Here is a 16,171-nt window from a genome sequence, read left to right on the forward strand (position 1 = left end):
CTATAAGTGTAGACAGTCTTGAAGCTTTCAGACAGAGAGAATGAGAGCTTGCAGAAAACCTCTGTCTTCACGCAATTCCCAGCCAGGACTGAAAAGCTGTTTCTCTGCTACAGTCCAAGCATTAACTACATCATCACATAATCCTTCACACCTAAACCCACAATCCACTCCTTTAATCAAAACTCCAGGGGAAATGTACATTAATAAAGAAAAAAATTAGCTCTGTCTTAAGGAATCATTATAAGGCTAAAATGAGTCATTATTCTGCTCGCTTAGTATCTGAGCAAAATGTTTTCCAGACACATCAACTGTCTGCAGAATAGAGGTGAATCTGTGAACAGACCCCTTAAACGTAAATATATATGTAAATATGTATCAAAAGTAACAGCACACTATCATTACAGTGGCACTTTATCAAATGTCTTTTGGAAGCCCATAAATATTACATCAACCACACCTTCAACATGCTTACTTCATCAAAACACTCAGTCAAATTTGCTAAGCACATTTACATTTAACAAGCCTGTGCTGACTTTCCTTAATTAATCTATCCTCATCCAAGTGACTATGAACTTTGTCCCAGATTATTGTTTCCAAAGGTTTTCCCATCTCCAAGGTTAAACTGAAAGGCTTGTAGTTATTCGGTTTATCTTTTAGAGAGAAAAATCAAGAGCTTGGCAACTGAAGGGACATGCAAGAGACCAGAAATGGAATCATTTGGATGAGGTCATGCAGCCATTGAGGCAAAGTATATTCTGTAATGTTTTCTTCTCCTCGATGCAATTGTCCAGTTTAAAAACATAATGGTCTGAAAGACAGAAACAATTTGCATTGACCTCTATTAATGCTGAAAATGATCTAAATTCTTCACTTCCAATGTTGTTTGTTACCACTAATTTTAATTTGTCATAGATTTGCATTATTATTTAACTTGGTCTGACTTTTCAATTTAAATAGTTTGGCAATTAAATCACTCAGGCAGTTATGCTATTTCAGAATTTCAATAGTTTTACTTTGATTAAGGAAGTACAGAAAATGGAAATGCAAGTTTTGCAACAATGTTGTTAATTAAATTGATACATTATGCATTTACATTAAAAGGTTAATACAAGTTCAATCCAGTCGCCATATTAAAATATGTGAATGAAACCAACATAGGCAATTACAGAAGCAAATACTGCAGATGCAGAAAATCTGAAATGAAAACAAAAAATACTGGAAATCCGCAGGCCAGGCAGCACCTACGGAGAGTAAACATTTCAGATCAATGACCTATCAGTCAGAGATGAAACATTAACTACAACTGCAATATTAACATTGTTTCACTCTCTCTCCATAGGTGCTGCCTAACCTGCTGCGTATTTCTAGCATTCTGAATTTTATACGAGTGTAATTTCCTCCCAAATTTGCTTTATGAAGCACACTGGTCTAAAGAATGCAGCTATGTCAACCACAGATAGCATTCATTATTAAAATTAAAATGAGGAATTCTATTGCAAAAATTTGTTCTGTCCACTGTGACACAATTCAGTTTTGATACACCAAAAATAGAACTACCTTCAATAAGAAAAACTTTCACGGGGAGTGGGAACTAATTCCCAAAAATATAAAGAGCATGAAAATATAAAGAGCCAGTCATCAATTGGTATCACAATGTGGAAAAAATCAGGCCAGAAATGAGACCTCATGTTTCAATTCTCCCTTTAAGAAGCATCAGTAGTATTCTGCCAGATTCTTTGAAACGCTTTTATTCCTATTTTGAATATCAACAGTATTTTGAAGAGCAGTTTTAAATTTTGGTTCAACATTCAACTCTATTTGTAAGTAACATAGGATAAAGTAGAATACGTTTGGAGAAGATATAAAAGCATTTAACATTGGATCTCCTGGTTGCTTGTAATGTGCAACCCCATAAACTGTAAATTACAGTATTCCCATTATTAAAGTAACAAATAACTAACTCATATACATGAATAGATCCCAAATCCTTTGCCTTGTGGTGTCATTAATCATATACGTTCCTCACGTTCACTCGTGGATGTTTTTGAGCTAAGCACATCAGCAAGCATGTGTTTTGGGATTTCAGAGCCTCTCACAGTCAATGTATAACAGGCATCTTCCACCTTTCCTAGACTTTGTTTCAATGTGTAAAGCTTCTTGGAAACTTCATACGGTCCAGTGTTACCAATATATGTAAACCCATCATAGATAGCACGTAGGAAGTGGCTCACCTCAAAGGGTGTTTCAATATCCCCATTACCAACACTGGTGATACACATGCGCATCAATTCACCAGTCAAATCTGCAATCCCCAACAGGTAGTCTGTGGGAGTCACCTGCAGACAGAGTTGTTGTTTGTGTTTCTCACCCTGTGAATCAGATAAGGCCACGTCCTGCATGATAAAAAGCATCAATTAGAGTGGGAAAATCCATATTACATTCAATAGTACCTGTTGCAAAAAAAGGGATTTTAAGCAGTTAACAAGACACTTAAATCCTGACTGTGCATGTTCCTTTTGGTTATTGGATTGTCATTATAAAGTAACACTTTCTGAGGATACTTAAGAAAAAATAATCCTACATTTCAGTAGGAATATTAAGGTGACATGTCCAATGATGGTGCTGATTAATTTATTTTTACAATTCAAAAATGCAATTAGCTATACCTGGATTCCCAATCAGCCACATGTGGCCAGTGGCCATCATGTGGACAACAACTTTATGCTGATGGAGTCTGAGATTTCTTAGTATTTTCATCTTTTGATTTGAAATTGACAGGCCATTGGGAGATATAAGCACCAAAACTGGATATTGTTTAGGTGCTCGTTAACGTTTTCAAATTCACTACAAAACACTAACATTTTACATTTAGATTTCACAATCTCATTCTAATTTTTTGACAACAAGCATAATTTGATTCTTGGGAAATACCAATAGTGAAAAGACTGGCAAAATCTTAGCATCAAAATGATTAAAAAATACGTTACTCTTGCTCCTTGCAGGCTAAGTAAGAAGCCTCACAATACCAGGTTAAAGTTCAACAGGTTTATTTGGTAGCACAAGCTTTTGGAGGGCTGCTCCTTCATAAGTGAGTGAAGAGTTGGGTTCACAAACTGGGCATATATAGGCACAGACTCAATTTACAAGATAATGGTTGGAACGTGAGTCTTAAGAGGTAATCAGGTCTTAAATGTACAGACAATGCGAGTGGAGAGAGGGTTCAGCACAGGTTAAAGAGATGTAAACTGTCTCAAGCCAGAACACTTAGTGAGATTTTGCAAGCCCAGCCAAGTTGTGGGGGTTACAGATATTGTGGCATGACCCCAAGGTCCCAGTTGAGGCCATCCTCGTGTGCGGAACTTGGCTATCAGTTTTTGCTCAACGGTTCTGCATTGTCATGTGTCATGAAGGCTGCCTTGGAGACTGCTTACACGAAGATCAGAGGCTGAATGCTCTTGCCTGCTGAAGTATTCCCTGATAGGAAGGGAACACTCCTGCCTGGTGATAGTCGAGCCATTCATCTGTTGTCGTAGCGTCAGCATGATCTCGCCAATGTACCATGCCTCGGGACATCCTTTCCTGCAGCATGTCAGGTAGACAACGTTGGCTGAGTCACAAGAGTGTGTACGGTGTACCTGGTGGATGGTGTTCTCACGTGAGATGATGGCATCCCTGTCGATGATCTGGCACATCTTGCAGAGATTACTGTGGCAGGGTTGTGTGGTGTTGTAGTCACTGTTCTCCTGAAGACTGGGTAGTTTGCTGTGGACAGTGCTCTGTTTGAGGTTGCACAGTTGTTTGAAGACAAGTAGTGAGGTGTGGGGATGGCCATGGTGAGATGTTTGTCTTCATCGATGACATGTTGAAGGCTCTGGAGAAGATGTCATAGCTTTTCTGCTGTAGGGCCATACTGGATGAAGAAAGGTATTCTATCTGCCGTGTCCTTTGTTTGTCTTCTGAGGAGGTCTGTGCGGTTATTCACTGTGGCACGTCAGAATGTCGATTGATGAGTCGAGCGCCATATCCTGTTCTTATGAGGGCATCTTTCAGTGTCTGCAGGTGTCTGTTATGAAACTCCTCATCTGAGCAGATCCGTATACAGAGAGCTTGTCCATAGTGGATGGCTTATTTAACGTGTTTAGGGTGGAAGCTGGAGAAGTGGAGCATCGTGAGTTTATCCATGGGCTTGTGGTACAGTGAAGTGCTGAGGTGACCATCCTTGGTGGAGATGCGGGTGTCCGAGAATGCAACAAATTCTGGAGAGTGGTCCATGGTGAGTCTGTAACCTCCATGACTTGCCTGGGCTTGCAAAATTTCACCAACCATCTTGGCTTGAGACAATTTACACCTCTTTAACCTGTGCTTAACTCTCTCTCCGCTTACATTGTCTTTATCTGTAAAGACCTGATTACCTGTTAAGACTCACATTCCAACAATTACCTTGTAAATTGAGTCTGTACCTATATATGTTCTGTTTGTGAACTCAACTCTTTACTCACCTGATGAAGGAGCAGCGCTCCGAAAGCTTGTGCTGCCAAATAACGTGTTGGACTTTAAACTGGTGTTGTGAGATTCTTACTGCGCCTACCCCAATCCAATGCCGTCATCGCCACATCTTGCAGAAGAAGGAAGAGAACTGAAGACAAAAACCTTAAACAATATGGACTGTTGAGCTTGAGATGAAAGGAAATTATCTGAATATTGCCCCTAATAAGAATTAATGGATTTGTTCGAAAATTAAAATACTTTAATCACTGCTTTCTGCAGAAAAATTACAGAATATCAAGTGGCAGAGGGGGCATACAGGAGTGGCATTCAATGAAACATATCACTAAAAATAAAACTAAAACATTTAATGAATTCATGGGATCTCCAATTCATATCCTTGACTGTAACTGCTCTTTAACATGGATGTCCAAGGGTAACAAATTCTAAATCAAACTGCTTGTATGAAGTAAAGCTTCTTTTCTCCACTACAAACCAACTTCTTAAACCCCACTCCACCCTGACCCCAACAAATGCAAGGGACAAATGGACTTCGCTGTCACAAAGGCTGAAGGTACCTATTCAGCTGCCTTTACTGCTTCTTTTCCTTCCCCTATCCAACCAAGTCAAACTTTCCCAGAGGATTTGACCTGCTTCTACCCCGAACTACAGTTCTATCCTATAGTTACTCTCCTATTACACCCCATTCCTCCTCTGAAACCTACTTGTTGATGAGATCTACCTCTTGCTCCTTAAAGCCTACTCGCACCTAACTGCTGAAAACCCAACTTCCCGTCTGGCTCCGATGTTAGCTGATGTTAACAGTTTTCTTTCCTCATGTACTTTTTCTACAAACCTTCAAATCTGCTGTCATCAATCATCTTAGAAAGCCCATTCCTAACCCCTCTTTCATTATAAATTACTACCCCATCTTTAACTTCCATTTACTCTTCAAAGTCCTTGAATGTACCATCTGTTCCCATCTTGCCTACAACTGTTAGATGTGTGAATAGTGACAGGTAGATAAATGAATGCAGGTCAATACAAACTATTGTTACTTAAATGGTATGCATGCCTGAACAATGATAGGACTCCATGTTTGAACCCCTCTAATTAGATTTATGATCCTGCTGAAATGCCCTCAAAGTCTTAAGTGACTGCTTAAGTACACGTGACTAGTAAACTATCCCAGCAAATCTCAGACTCCACCAACATAAGTCTATCAACTTGGCCTTTGACGTGGTTGGCCACATCATCATCCTCAAGACCACCTGCTTTTGTCTTCAGGGTAGAAGTAGCCTTGCCTATTTCCAATTTTATCTATCAAGTCATAGCTGGAGATCAGAAGAAAAAGGATGATAAAGGAACTAAAAAAATTAATATGATGAGGAAAAAGTGTGCTTATGACAGGTTTCAGGTCAAAAATACAATTGAGAACAAGAGGAATACAGAAGTTTCAGAACGGAGGATAAAAGCATATGAAGAGGATTATGAGAACTGACTGGCAACCAGCATAAATGGGAATCCTGAAGTCTTCTATAGATATATAAATAGGGTGGCAAAAGTAGGGCCAGTTAAGAACTAAAAGAGAATTTAAACAAGGAGACAGGGGGCATGGCTGAGGTAATAAATTAATACTTTGCATTCATGTTCACCAAGGAGGTACATGCTGCCCAGGCAATGGTGACAGGCAAGGAAACTCTGTCTCTATAAATATGCAAAATTAATGAGCCAATGTTTCATAGACTCGGTAGTTCAAAGTTGGCAAGGCACCGGATGAGACGCATCCAAGGATAAAGAAGGAAGTAAGCGTGGAAGTTGCAGGGGCACTGGCCATAATAATTCAGTCTTCCCTAGACTCAGGGGAGGTGCCAGAGGACAGATGTATTGCAAACATTACATCACTGTTTAAAAAAGGTTGCAAGGATAATCCCAGCAATTACAGACAAGTCAGTTTTTTTTAAAAAAATCAGTGGTGGGCAAATTTCTAGAAACAATAAAGAAAATTACAGCACAGGAACAGGCCCTTCGGCCCTCCAAGCCCGCACTGACCATGCTCCTGACTGAACTAAAACACCCTATCCTTCCGGGGACTGTGATCTCTCCATTCCCGTCCTATTTATGTATTTGTCAAGACACCCCTTAAAAGTCTCTATCTGCTCCCACTACCTCCCCCGGTAGCTAGTTCCAGGCACCCACCACCATCTGGCTAAAAAACTTGCCTCGTACATCTCTTTTAAATCTCGCCCTTTGCACCTTAAACCTATGCCCCCTAGTAATTGACTCTTCGACCCTGGGAAAAAAGCTTCTGACTATCCACTCTGTCCATGCCCCTCATAATCTTGTTGACTTCTGTCAAGTCGCCCCATAACCTCCATCGTTCCAGCGAGGACAAACCAAGCTTCTCCAACCTTTCCTCATAGCTAATGCCCTCCATATCAGGCAGCATCCTGGGAAATCTTTTCTGTACCCTCTCCAAAGCCTCCACATCCTTTTGGTAGTGTGGCGACCAGAATTGAACATGATATTCCAAGTGCGGCTTAAAGTTCTATAAAGCTGCAACATAACTTGCCAGTTTTTAAACTCAATGCCCCGGCCAATGAAGGCAAACAAGAAGTCAGCCTTCTTGACTTCCTTCTCCAAGTGCGTTGCCACTTTCAGTGACCTCTATAACTGTACATCCAGATACCTCTGCCAATCAATACTTTTAAGGGTTCTGCTATTTGCTATATATTTCTTATTTGTATTCGACCTTCCAAAATGCATTACCTCACATTTGTCTGGATTAAACTCCATCTGCCATCTCTTCACCCAAGTCTCCAACCGATATGTATCCAGTTGTATTGTCTGATGGTCCTCACTGCTATCCGCAAATCCACCATTCTTTGTGTGGTCTGCAAACTTACTAATCAAACCATTTACATTTTCCTCCAAATCATTTGAGCCAACCTCTCCCTGGCTACCCTCTTGACCTTTATATATGTACAAAAAGCCTTGGGATTTTCTATAATTCTGCTGGCCAATGTTTTTTTGTGACTCCTTTTAGCCCTCCTACTCCTTGCTTAAGTTTCTTTCTACTTTCCTTGTATTCCACACCTGCTTCATGTGTTTCCAGCCTCCCAGCCTGACATATGCTTCCTTTTTCTCTCTGACTAGTCTCACAATTGTTATCCAAGGTTCCCAAAACTTGCCATACCCATCCTTCATCCTTACAGGAATCTGCTGGTCCAGTAATTAGCTTACACTTGAAAGCCTCCCACATGCCAGATGTTGATTTGCCCTCAAACATGTGCCCTCCAGTCTACATTCTTCAGTTCCTACCTAATAGTGTTGTAATTAGCCTTTCTCCAATTTAGCACCTTAACTTGAGGACTACATGTATCTTTATCCATCAGTACCTTAAAGCTTACTGAATTGTGGTCACTATTCCCAAACTGCTCCCGTACTGAAACGTTGACCACTTGGCCAGGCTCATTCCCCAATACCAGATTCAATAGCTGGGCTATTGACATTCTGTTTCAAGAAGCCCTCCTGGATGCTTCTTACAAACTCTACTCCACCCATGCCCTTAGCACTGAGTGAGTCCCAGTCAATATAGGGGAAGTTAAAATCTCCCACCACAATAACTCATTGCCAAAATCTGCCTACATATCTGTCCCTCTATCTCCTGCTGGCATTGGGTAGCCTATAGTAAACCGCCAACACTATGACTACACCCTAAGCTCTACCCATATTGCCTCATATGAGCCCTCCGAGGTGTCCTCCCGTAGTACAGCTGTGATATTCTCCTTAACCCCCATCTCTTTTGCATCCCCCTCTATCCCACCTGAAACATCTGCATCCTGGAATGTTAAGCTGCCAATCCTGCCCTTCCTTAACCAAGCCTCTGTAATAGCAACAACATCATAGTTCCAAGTACTCATCCAAGCTCTGCCTTACCCGTTACACTTCTCACATTGAAACAAATGCACTTCAGTCCACCAGAACCTCTTTGATGAACAACCACACCCTCCTGCTGTTTCTCTGAGTCTTACTGGCCCTACTCTCTGGTTCCCATTCAGTTAATTCCCCCTTGCTTTGGTTCCCATTCCCCTGCCAAACTAGTTTAAATCCTCCCATGTAACACTAGCAAACCTCTCGGCCAGAATATTTATGCCCTTCTGGTTTAGATGCAACCCTTCCTTCTTGTACAGGTCCCACCTGCCCCAGAAGAGTTCCCAATGGTCCAGATATCTGAAACTCTCCCTCCTACACTAGTGGTATAGACACGTGTTGAGCTGCATTATCCTCCTATTCCTTGCATCACTGGCATGTGGAACAGGGAGTAATCCTGAGATTACAACCTTAGAGGTCCTGCTTTCTAACTTTCTACTTAACTCCCTAAACTGCTGCTGCAGGACCTCATCATTCTTCCTACCTATGTTGTTAGTACCAATATGTACCATGACCTCTTGGACCCTGGCACCAGGGAGTCTCTTTCACGATTAGATGAAAGCAAAATACTGCGGATGATGGAATCTGAAACAAAAACAGAAAATGCTGGAAAATCTCAGCAGATCTGACAGCATCTGTGGAAAGAGAATAGAGTCAAAGTTTCGAGTCTGGATGACCCTTCATCAGAGCACAACGACAAAGCACTGCTTCGTCTGATTAGCTCTACCCCACCTCAATGCCTTTGTTTTCGTTTTATTTAAACTTTTTACTATTCTCTACCTTTCATTTCATTATTGTCTTTCTTCATTTTTCTTCCCCCCTACTCTTTCTGCCTACTTTCTCCCCCCTTTTCTTCCCCTTTCTCCCTTTTTCTTATTTTACCTCTCTCCCCCCACATCTTTATCTGTCACAGTTTACCATCTGGTTTTAGCTTGTCTGCCGTTTGGTCATTCACACCCTTTATTCTCTCTATGGACTGCCCTTAACAGTCTTTTCCCCTGGTTTCTGTGGCTATGACTCATCTTTCATTCCCTCACCCTGCAGTATAAATATTTCCCACTTGCTATGTCTTTTAGCTTTGACAAAGTGTCATCTGGACTCGGAACGTTGGCTCTTTTCTCTCCTTACAGATGCTGCCAGACCTGCTGAGATTTTCCAGCATTTTCTCTTTTGGCTGCAGATTCCAGCATTCGCAGTAATTTGCTTTTATACAATATCCTGGGCTTTATTAATAGGGGTATGGAGTACAAGGGCGAGAAGGATATGCTGAACTTATACAAGATACTAGATAAACTTCTAGAGTATTCTGAGTGCCACACAATAGGAAGGATGTGAACGTATTGGAGAGGGTGCAGAAGAGGTTTATAAGAATGCTTCCAGCAATGTGAAACTTCGGTTGAAGATAGATTGCAGAGATTGGAGTGGTTCCCCTTGGACAGAAGGCGGTGAAGAGGAGAGCTGATAGAGATGTTCAAAGCCATGAGGAGACTGGACAGATAGGGAGAAACTGTTCCCGCTTGTAAAAGTATCAAGATAGCACAAATGTGAGAAATAACTTCTTCACACAATGAGTGGTTTGGGTCTGGAATACACTGCCTGAAATTGTGGTGGGGGCAGGTTCAATCGAGACATTCAAGAAGGCATTAGATGATCATCTAATGAATAGAAACAACGTGCAGGGGTATAGGGAAAAGGCAAGAGATTGGCAATGTGTCATAATGCTCATCTGGACAGCTGGTGCAGAGATGCTGAGCCAAATAGATTCTGAGCTGTAACAATTCTTGTAATTCTGTTATCATTGCAAGGGCTTGCTTTCTACACTTGCATGATTTCCTGTGAAGCCCCCTGTGACCTTTCCTTGGCCTTTGTTCTATTTTTTATTTTCATGTTGCCCTTCAGCAACAGCGTACGAAAACACATCAGATTCCACACGTACACTGACAACTGTCAACTCTACCTGACCAGCACCTCTCTTGATCCCTGTGCTGCCTTTGATATGTCACATCACTTACTGACATCCAGATGAGCAGAAGTTCTTAAGGTTAAATATTGGGAAGGTTGAATCCATTGTCTTCAGGTCACACCACAAACTTTGTTCCCTGGCCACCATCTTCCACCCTCTCCTTTGAGGCTAAAGCAGATTATTCTCACTTGGACTTCCAATCTCACTCTCAGATGAGTTTCTGGATATGTATCCTGCCCATCACTCATTTCATCTACTTTAATCTCAATAACATTAGCATGCTTTTGTTCCCACCTGACCTGATGATTCTAATGCTCTCTTGATTTTCCCTCCTACCTTCCTCAAAAATGAACTCATCCAAAAACTCTGCTGCCCATATTCAAACTCTCACCAAGTTCTTTTCATCCTTACAACATGTGTACTTGACTTACAATGTTTTTAAAATTCACATTCTTTTTAATGTTTCCAATGCCTTGCCATCCCCATCTCTAAACTTCTTCAATCCAATAACATTCCAAGATCTCTGTGCTCCTTGAATTCTGTCTTCTTGCATAATGCCAATTTAATAGTTTCACTATTGGTGGCCATGCTTTCAGCTGCATAGACCTTGGAATTTCCTCCCTCAGCCTCTGCACCTCTCTCTCTCCTTTTTAAAGGCGCTGCTTGAAACTAACCTGTTTGACAAGCTTTTGGTCATCTCCTTTTGGTCCTCTGACATAATAGCTCATACTGTCTAAAGTAAAATTTTGTATGACAACACTGTCGGCACCTTGGGACATTTTACTATGTTTAAAGTGCTATTTAAATATCATAGAATCCCGATAGTACAGAAGGAGAACATTCAGCCCATCGAGTCTATACTAACCACATCCCACTTAGGCCCTATTCCCATAACCTCATACATTAAGCTGCTAATCCCCCTGATACTAGGGTCAATTCAGCTTGGTCAATCCACACGTTTGGACTGTGGGAGGAAACTGAAACACCTGGAGGAAACCCACGTAGATACGGGGAGAAAGTGCAAACTCCAAATAGACAATGATCTGAGGCTGGAACTGAACCTGGGAACCTGACTCTGTGAGGCAGCAGTGCTCACCACCATGCTGCCTTGTATAAGTATTGTAGGACAAAGACTCAGGAGAGTTTGAGAGAAAAGGCTTGACATGTAAAAAAACACATTGGGGGGTGGGATCTTACCTTCTCAACCCGCTGGTCGACGGGTGAGGCGAGTGGTAGGATTGCAAGAGAGCCGAAAAATCAGGTTTGCGCCCAATTTCTCGCCAGCTTACCAACACGATCAGCCTCACACCCAAAAGGACACAAGGCTGATTGTAATGTTTAAATTCTATTTCTTCTGTTGTTGCACACAATAGAGAGATCTGTGCATGTGCAGTAGTGTCCTCTGCTGCAAGCTTAGAGCTTTCCAAGGCCGCACCCCCTTCCCTGCTGGCAGGAAACAGATCTTGCTTCCTTTTTTTCCTCAGTGTGGTAAGATTCAATTTTTTAACTCACCCAAAAAAAAAGACGCACTTAGAATATTTTTGGTAAGATCGCCTCCAAAATAAATACATGATGAAGCAATGTACAACATACTTTGGTACTAAGTTCTTTATAAAACAATAGCAGATTTCTTTTTGCAGTAGGAATAAATTGACTTAATTCAGTAAAGATGGTATTTCTGATATCAACTCGTTTTGTTTAGATGGAATGAGTGTAGCAGAATGCCTGCCACCTTGTCTTCCTGCCAGTTCTTTTATAGTCATATGAAAAACTATATATTACTACATCACTGACATATCAAATGATTTGGAGAGAGATGGAAATGGCTGGGAAAAGGTGTGGCAGTTAATGAAAAAAAAAACAATGTTTTTAAACTTTGCAGTGAAAGTTTGGAAACAGGATTAGGGAGATATTTCACATCATATCTTTGATCTTGTTTGTTCTGCAACAATTACATGATAGGTTAAATCTCACAAGATTTAGAGTGAAGTAGCCAAATAGATACAAAATTGGCCTGATGACAGAAGATGGTGTTGTAGAGGGTTGTTTTTCAAACTGGAAGCCTCGGTCAGTGCCTCAGGGATCAGTGCTGGGTCCATTGTTATTTGTCATATATATTCATGATTTGGATGAGAATTTAGTAAGCATGGTTAAAGTTTTCAGATGACACCAAAATTGGTGGTATAGTGGACAGTGAAGAAGGTTATCTAGGATTGCATCAGGATCTTGATCAATTTGGCCAGTGGGCTGTCAAATGGCAGATGGAGTTTAATTTAGATCGCATTTTGTTCGATCAAACCAGGGCAGGCCTTAATTAGTTAATGGTAGGGTATTGGGGAGAGTTATAGAACAAAGAGATCTAGGGGTACAGGTTCATATCTCCTTGAAAATGGAGTCATAGGTGGACAGACTGGTGAAGAAGCCATTCAGCAAGCTTGGTTTCATTGGTCAGAATACTGAATACAAGAGTTGGGATGTCTTGTTGAAGTTGTACAAGACATTGGTAGTGCCACACTTGGAATATGGTGTACAGTTCTGGTCACCCGATTATAGAAAGGATATTATTAAAGTAGAAAAAGTGCAGAAAAGATTACTAGGATGCTACAGGGACTTGATGGTTTGGGTTATAAGGAGAGGCTAGGTAGACTGGGACTTTTTTCTCTGGAGTGCAAGAGGCTTAGTGGTGACCTTATTGAGGTCTATAAAATCATGAGGGGCATAGATCAGCTAGATAGTCAATATCTTTTCCCAAAGGTAGGGGAGTCTAAAACTAGAAGACATAGGTTTAAGGTGACAGGGGAGAGATACAAAAGGGTCCAGAGGGGCAATTATTTCACAAAGAGAATGGTGAATGTCTGGCACAAGCTGCCAGAGGTAGTCTTTTAAAAACTGTTTAGACAGTTACATTGGTAAGATGGGTATAGAGGGATATGGGCCAAAAATGGGAATTGGGACTAACTTATGGGTTGAAAAAGTTGGGCTGAAGGGCCTGTTTCCATGCTGTAAACCTCTATGACTCAAAAGAAAGGACAAATTTGCATGATGCCTTATAATGTTTCTTGTACAACTACATGATTTTAACACACAGCAGTGATTTCTTGAGATCTGAGAACAGCAATGAAAAGAAAAAGAATGAAAGACTTTTATATAGCACTTTTCACAACCACTGGATGGCTGGAAGTGCTTAACAGCCAGAGTTGAATACAGGTCCCTGGCGCTGTGAGGCAACAGTGCTAACCACTGTGCCACCCTCAACAGTCTTTCATTCCTCTCATTGTGGGTTATCACCAGGCCCCAATTTCCTGAAACATATGTCAGCATTCCACTTCATATCCTCATTAAAACTCAAATATAAATATATTTCACTTTCTGGGAAACCTATGTCTGCACAATTGTGATAGATGTAAATCATTACTTAGAGATTAGGATGTCAAGCTTTTCCCACTTTAAGATCCAGCAGACACAATAACATATATGAGTACTCTCAGACACTTTCAAACGGAGAAAATAAAATCTCACCTCAGAATTCTCTGCTTCCTCTTTCTTTGGAGCAAAGACTAAATGCCTATTAATCTCGTCAAGGCTAATCAAGCTTCTGGTCCGAATAAAATGTTGGAATGAAACAGCTTCCACATATTCCTGCAAACCTGCAATTCAAAACAAAGAATACTGAAACACAGACATGAGCATTTAACATTTTTCATGAAGGAAAGTAATTGTATCTGAAGCATTACACCTTAAAATTAAACCAGGAGTCCATAAAGAATGATCTTTTTATATGTCAGGCAATGAGTAGAAAACACTAATTCCTATCCATTGGTACAAACTGCAAAGCTTCAAAATAAAACTGGCAATTCAAACAACAAATTGAAAAACAACCCTGAATAAAAGCTCAGAATCAAAGCCAATGCTCCAAGGTGATTGCATAGAATTGCATAGAATTAGGTATAGTTGTAGGTTAAATTGTGACCCATTCCAGTCCTACTGCACCAACATTATAAATTATGCTTGTTGAATGTCATGCATATCGTCATTAGGTTTCAGATTTTACAGAAAACAAATAGAATTTCAGAATATGATCCCAAAACTCTAACAGAATATCCAAAAGCAGTTCTAATCTGTTCTCTTTATTTTTCTGTCATTGTATATTTAATAAACATATTTATTTTGTGCAGCTTATTCTGTAATTCAGTAATAGCCTTGCCCTCTAACCCTGATGCTGCTCTGGACATTTGGCCTTGGTTCTTTATCCTTGTTATATCCTACAGTATGAGTTCTGAATTTAAATCTTTGAAAGGGTTAATAATCATACAAGTTTAAAAATCACACAGGCTGAAAAACAAAGATGCTTTTATAAAAGCCTTCACAGACAGACACCAAGGCCATTAGATGACAAAACACATAAATCAGACATCTGTAACTGGAAAATGGGAGTGATCCACAGATACAGAAATGAGCTGTATTATGAAGTTTTCATGCTGATTGGATATTATAATGAAGCAAGCATAAAGTGATTGTGATTGGTTTATGCTAGTTATTTGTAATCGAGTTTGAAAATTTTAATTGCCTTTGTATCTTGGAATACACCATTCTGGCTAGCTACAGGGATGTGAACTGGAGCTTCCCAGCGTATTAAAACAGCTGTTTATGAGAACTCTGTTACTTGTCTGGTTACTCGAAGGATAGAATCATAGAATCCCTACAGTGCAGAAGGAGGCCATTTGGTCCATCAATTCTGCACAATTCCACCCAGGCAATATTCCCATGATCCTCCATATAATCCCCCTGACATTAAGGTCAATTTAGCATGGCCAATCCTCCTAACCTGCACATCCTTGGACAGTGGGAGGAAACCTATGCAGACATGGGGAGAATGTGCAAACTCCACACAGACAGTGTGTGGACCCGAGGCTGCAATTTAACTTGGGTCCCTGGTGCTGTGAGCAGCAGTACTAACCACTGTGCCACAGTAAAGCTGTGATCAATTAAAAGGCCGACATCAAAGACTACAACAATTTTGGTGACAAAATGGCATTTCACTCAGGCCAGTTGGAGATAATGGTGAGTATGAAAGCTCTGATTGATACTCTGAGCTAAGCTATCATAAACTAGCAATAGTAGCCGATTTAATGAGTGAAATCCGAGCCCAGAATGAACCAGACAAAGGGTATTTTTGAGGGTCAACTCCACAGTGATAAACTGCGGTCGCGCAGAGCGGTGAAAAGATGATGGGCCATGGTGAAAGCCAAAAAAGTGTAGTTAAAAAATTAATGTCTGTCTAAAGGAAATTCAACAGTCTTAAAAATTTAGAACTTTGTGCTGTAGATTTGAATTACAGTTATAGAAGTAAATCAGGCACTGGAAATCAGCTTAAAAGCAACTTGTGATGCTGTCACTTTAAAAAGCTGGAAGTGACTTGTTTCAAATTTATGAGGTACGGCTATATCTATATTGCACATTAAGTTCTATTTGGGGTCTGAAGAAAAGTCAACAATTTTAACAAACAGTTGACTTGATTTTAAATCACTCAAACTTGTGTCTATGTTAATTTATAATGGTAGACTTATGGGAGGTAAATAAATGTGCAAATTTTAAGTGTAGGCTGGAGGAATGTGGAATAAGTGTGAAAATGTGATAGTCTTAATTTGGTAGGATTAATTCAAATTTGGGATATTTGAAATGATTATAACAAATCCTGTATTGGATTGATCTTAGATCAAAACTTCTTGTCAGGTTTAAAGATATATTCCTGATAATAATTAGCAATGAAAAGATAATTCTAGAATTAGA

The 16,171-nt window shown here is 40.3% G+C and overlaps 1 protein-coding gene across 1 annotated transcript in view; it reads right to left on the reverse strand.

Annotated features, from left to right (window-relative positions):
* Positions 1-982: 982 nt before the first annotated feature.
* The window catches only part of tsnax (translin-associated factor X), a 53,921-nt gene continuing 38,732 nt past the window's right edge, over positions 983-16,171 (reverse strand). The window contains exons 5-6 of the mRNA XM_080191870.1: positions 13,901-14,028; positions 983-2,393 (exon numbers count right to left, since the gene is read on the reverse strand). Of these exons, the coding sequence (XP_080047996.1) occupies positions 2,010-2,393; positions 13,901-14,028 (512 nt within the window). The 3' untranslated portion in view covers positions 983-2,009. The remainder of the gene's footprint in view (positions 2,394-13,900; positions 14,029-16,171) is intronic.

Source organism: Carcharhinus amblyrhynchos, chromosome 7, assembly GCF_965287045.1.
Source record: "Carcharhinus amblyrhynchos chromosome 7, sCarAmb.v2.hapA, whole genome shotgun sequence".
In the NCBI taxonomy this organism is placed as follows: domain Eukaryota; kingdom Metazoa; phylum Chordata; class Chondrichthyes; order Carcharhiniformes; family Carcharhinidae; genus Carcharhinus; species Carcharhinus amblyrhynchos.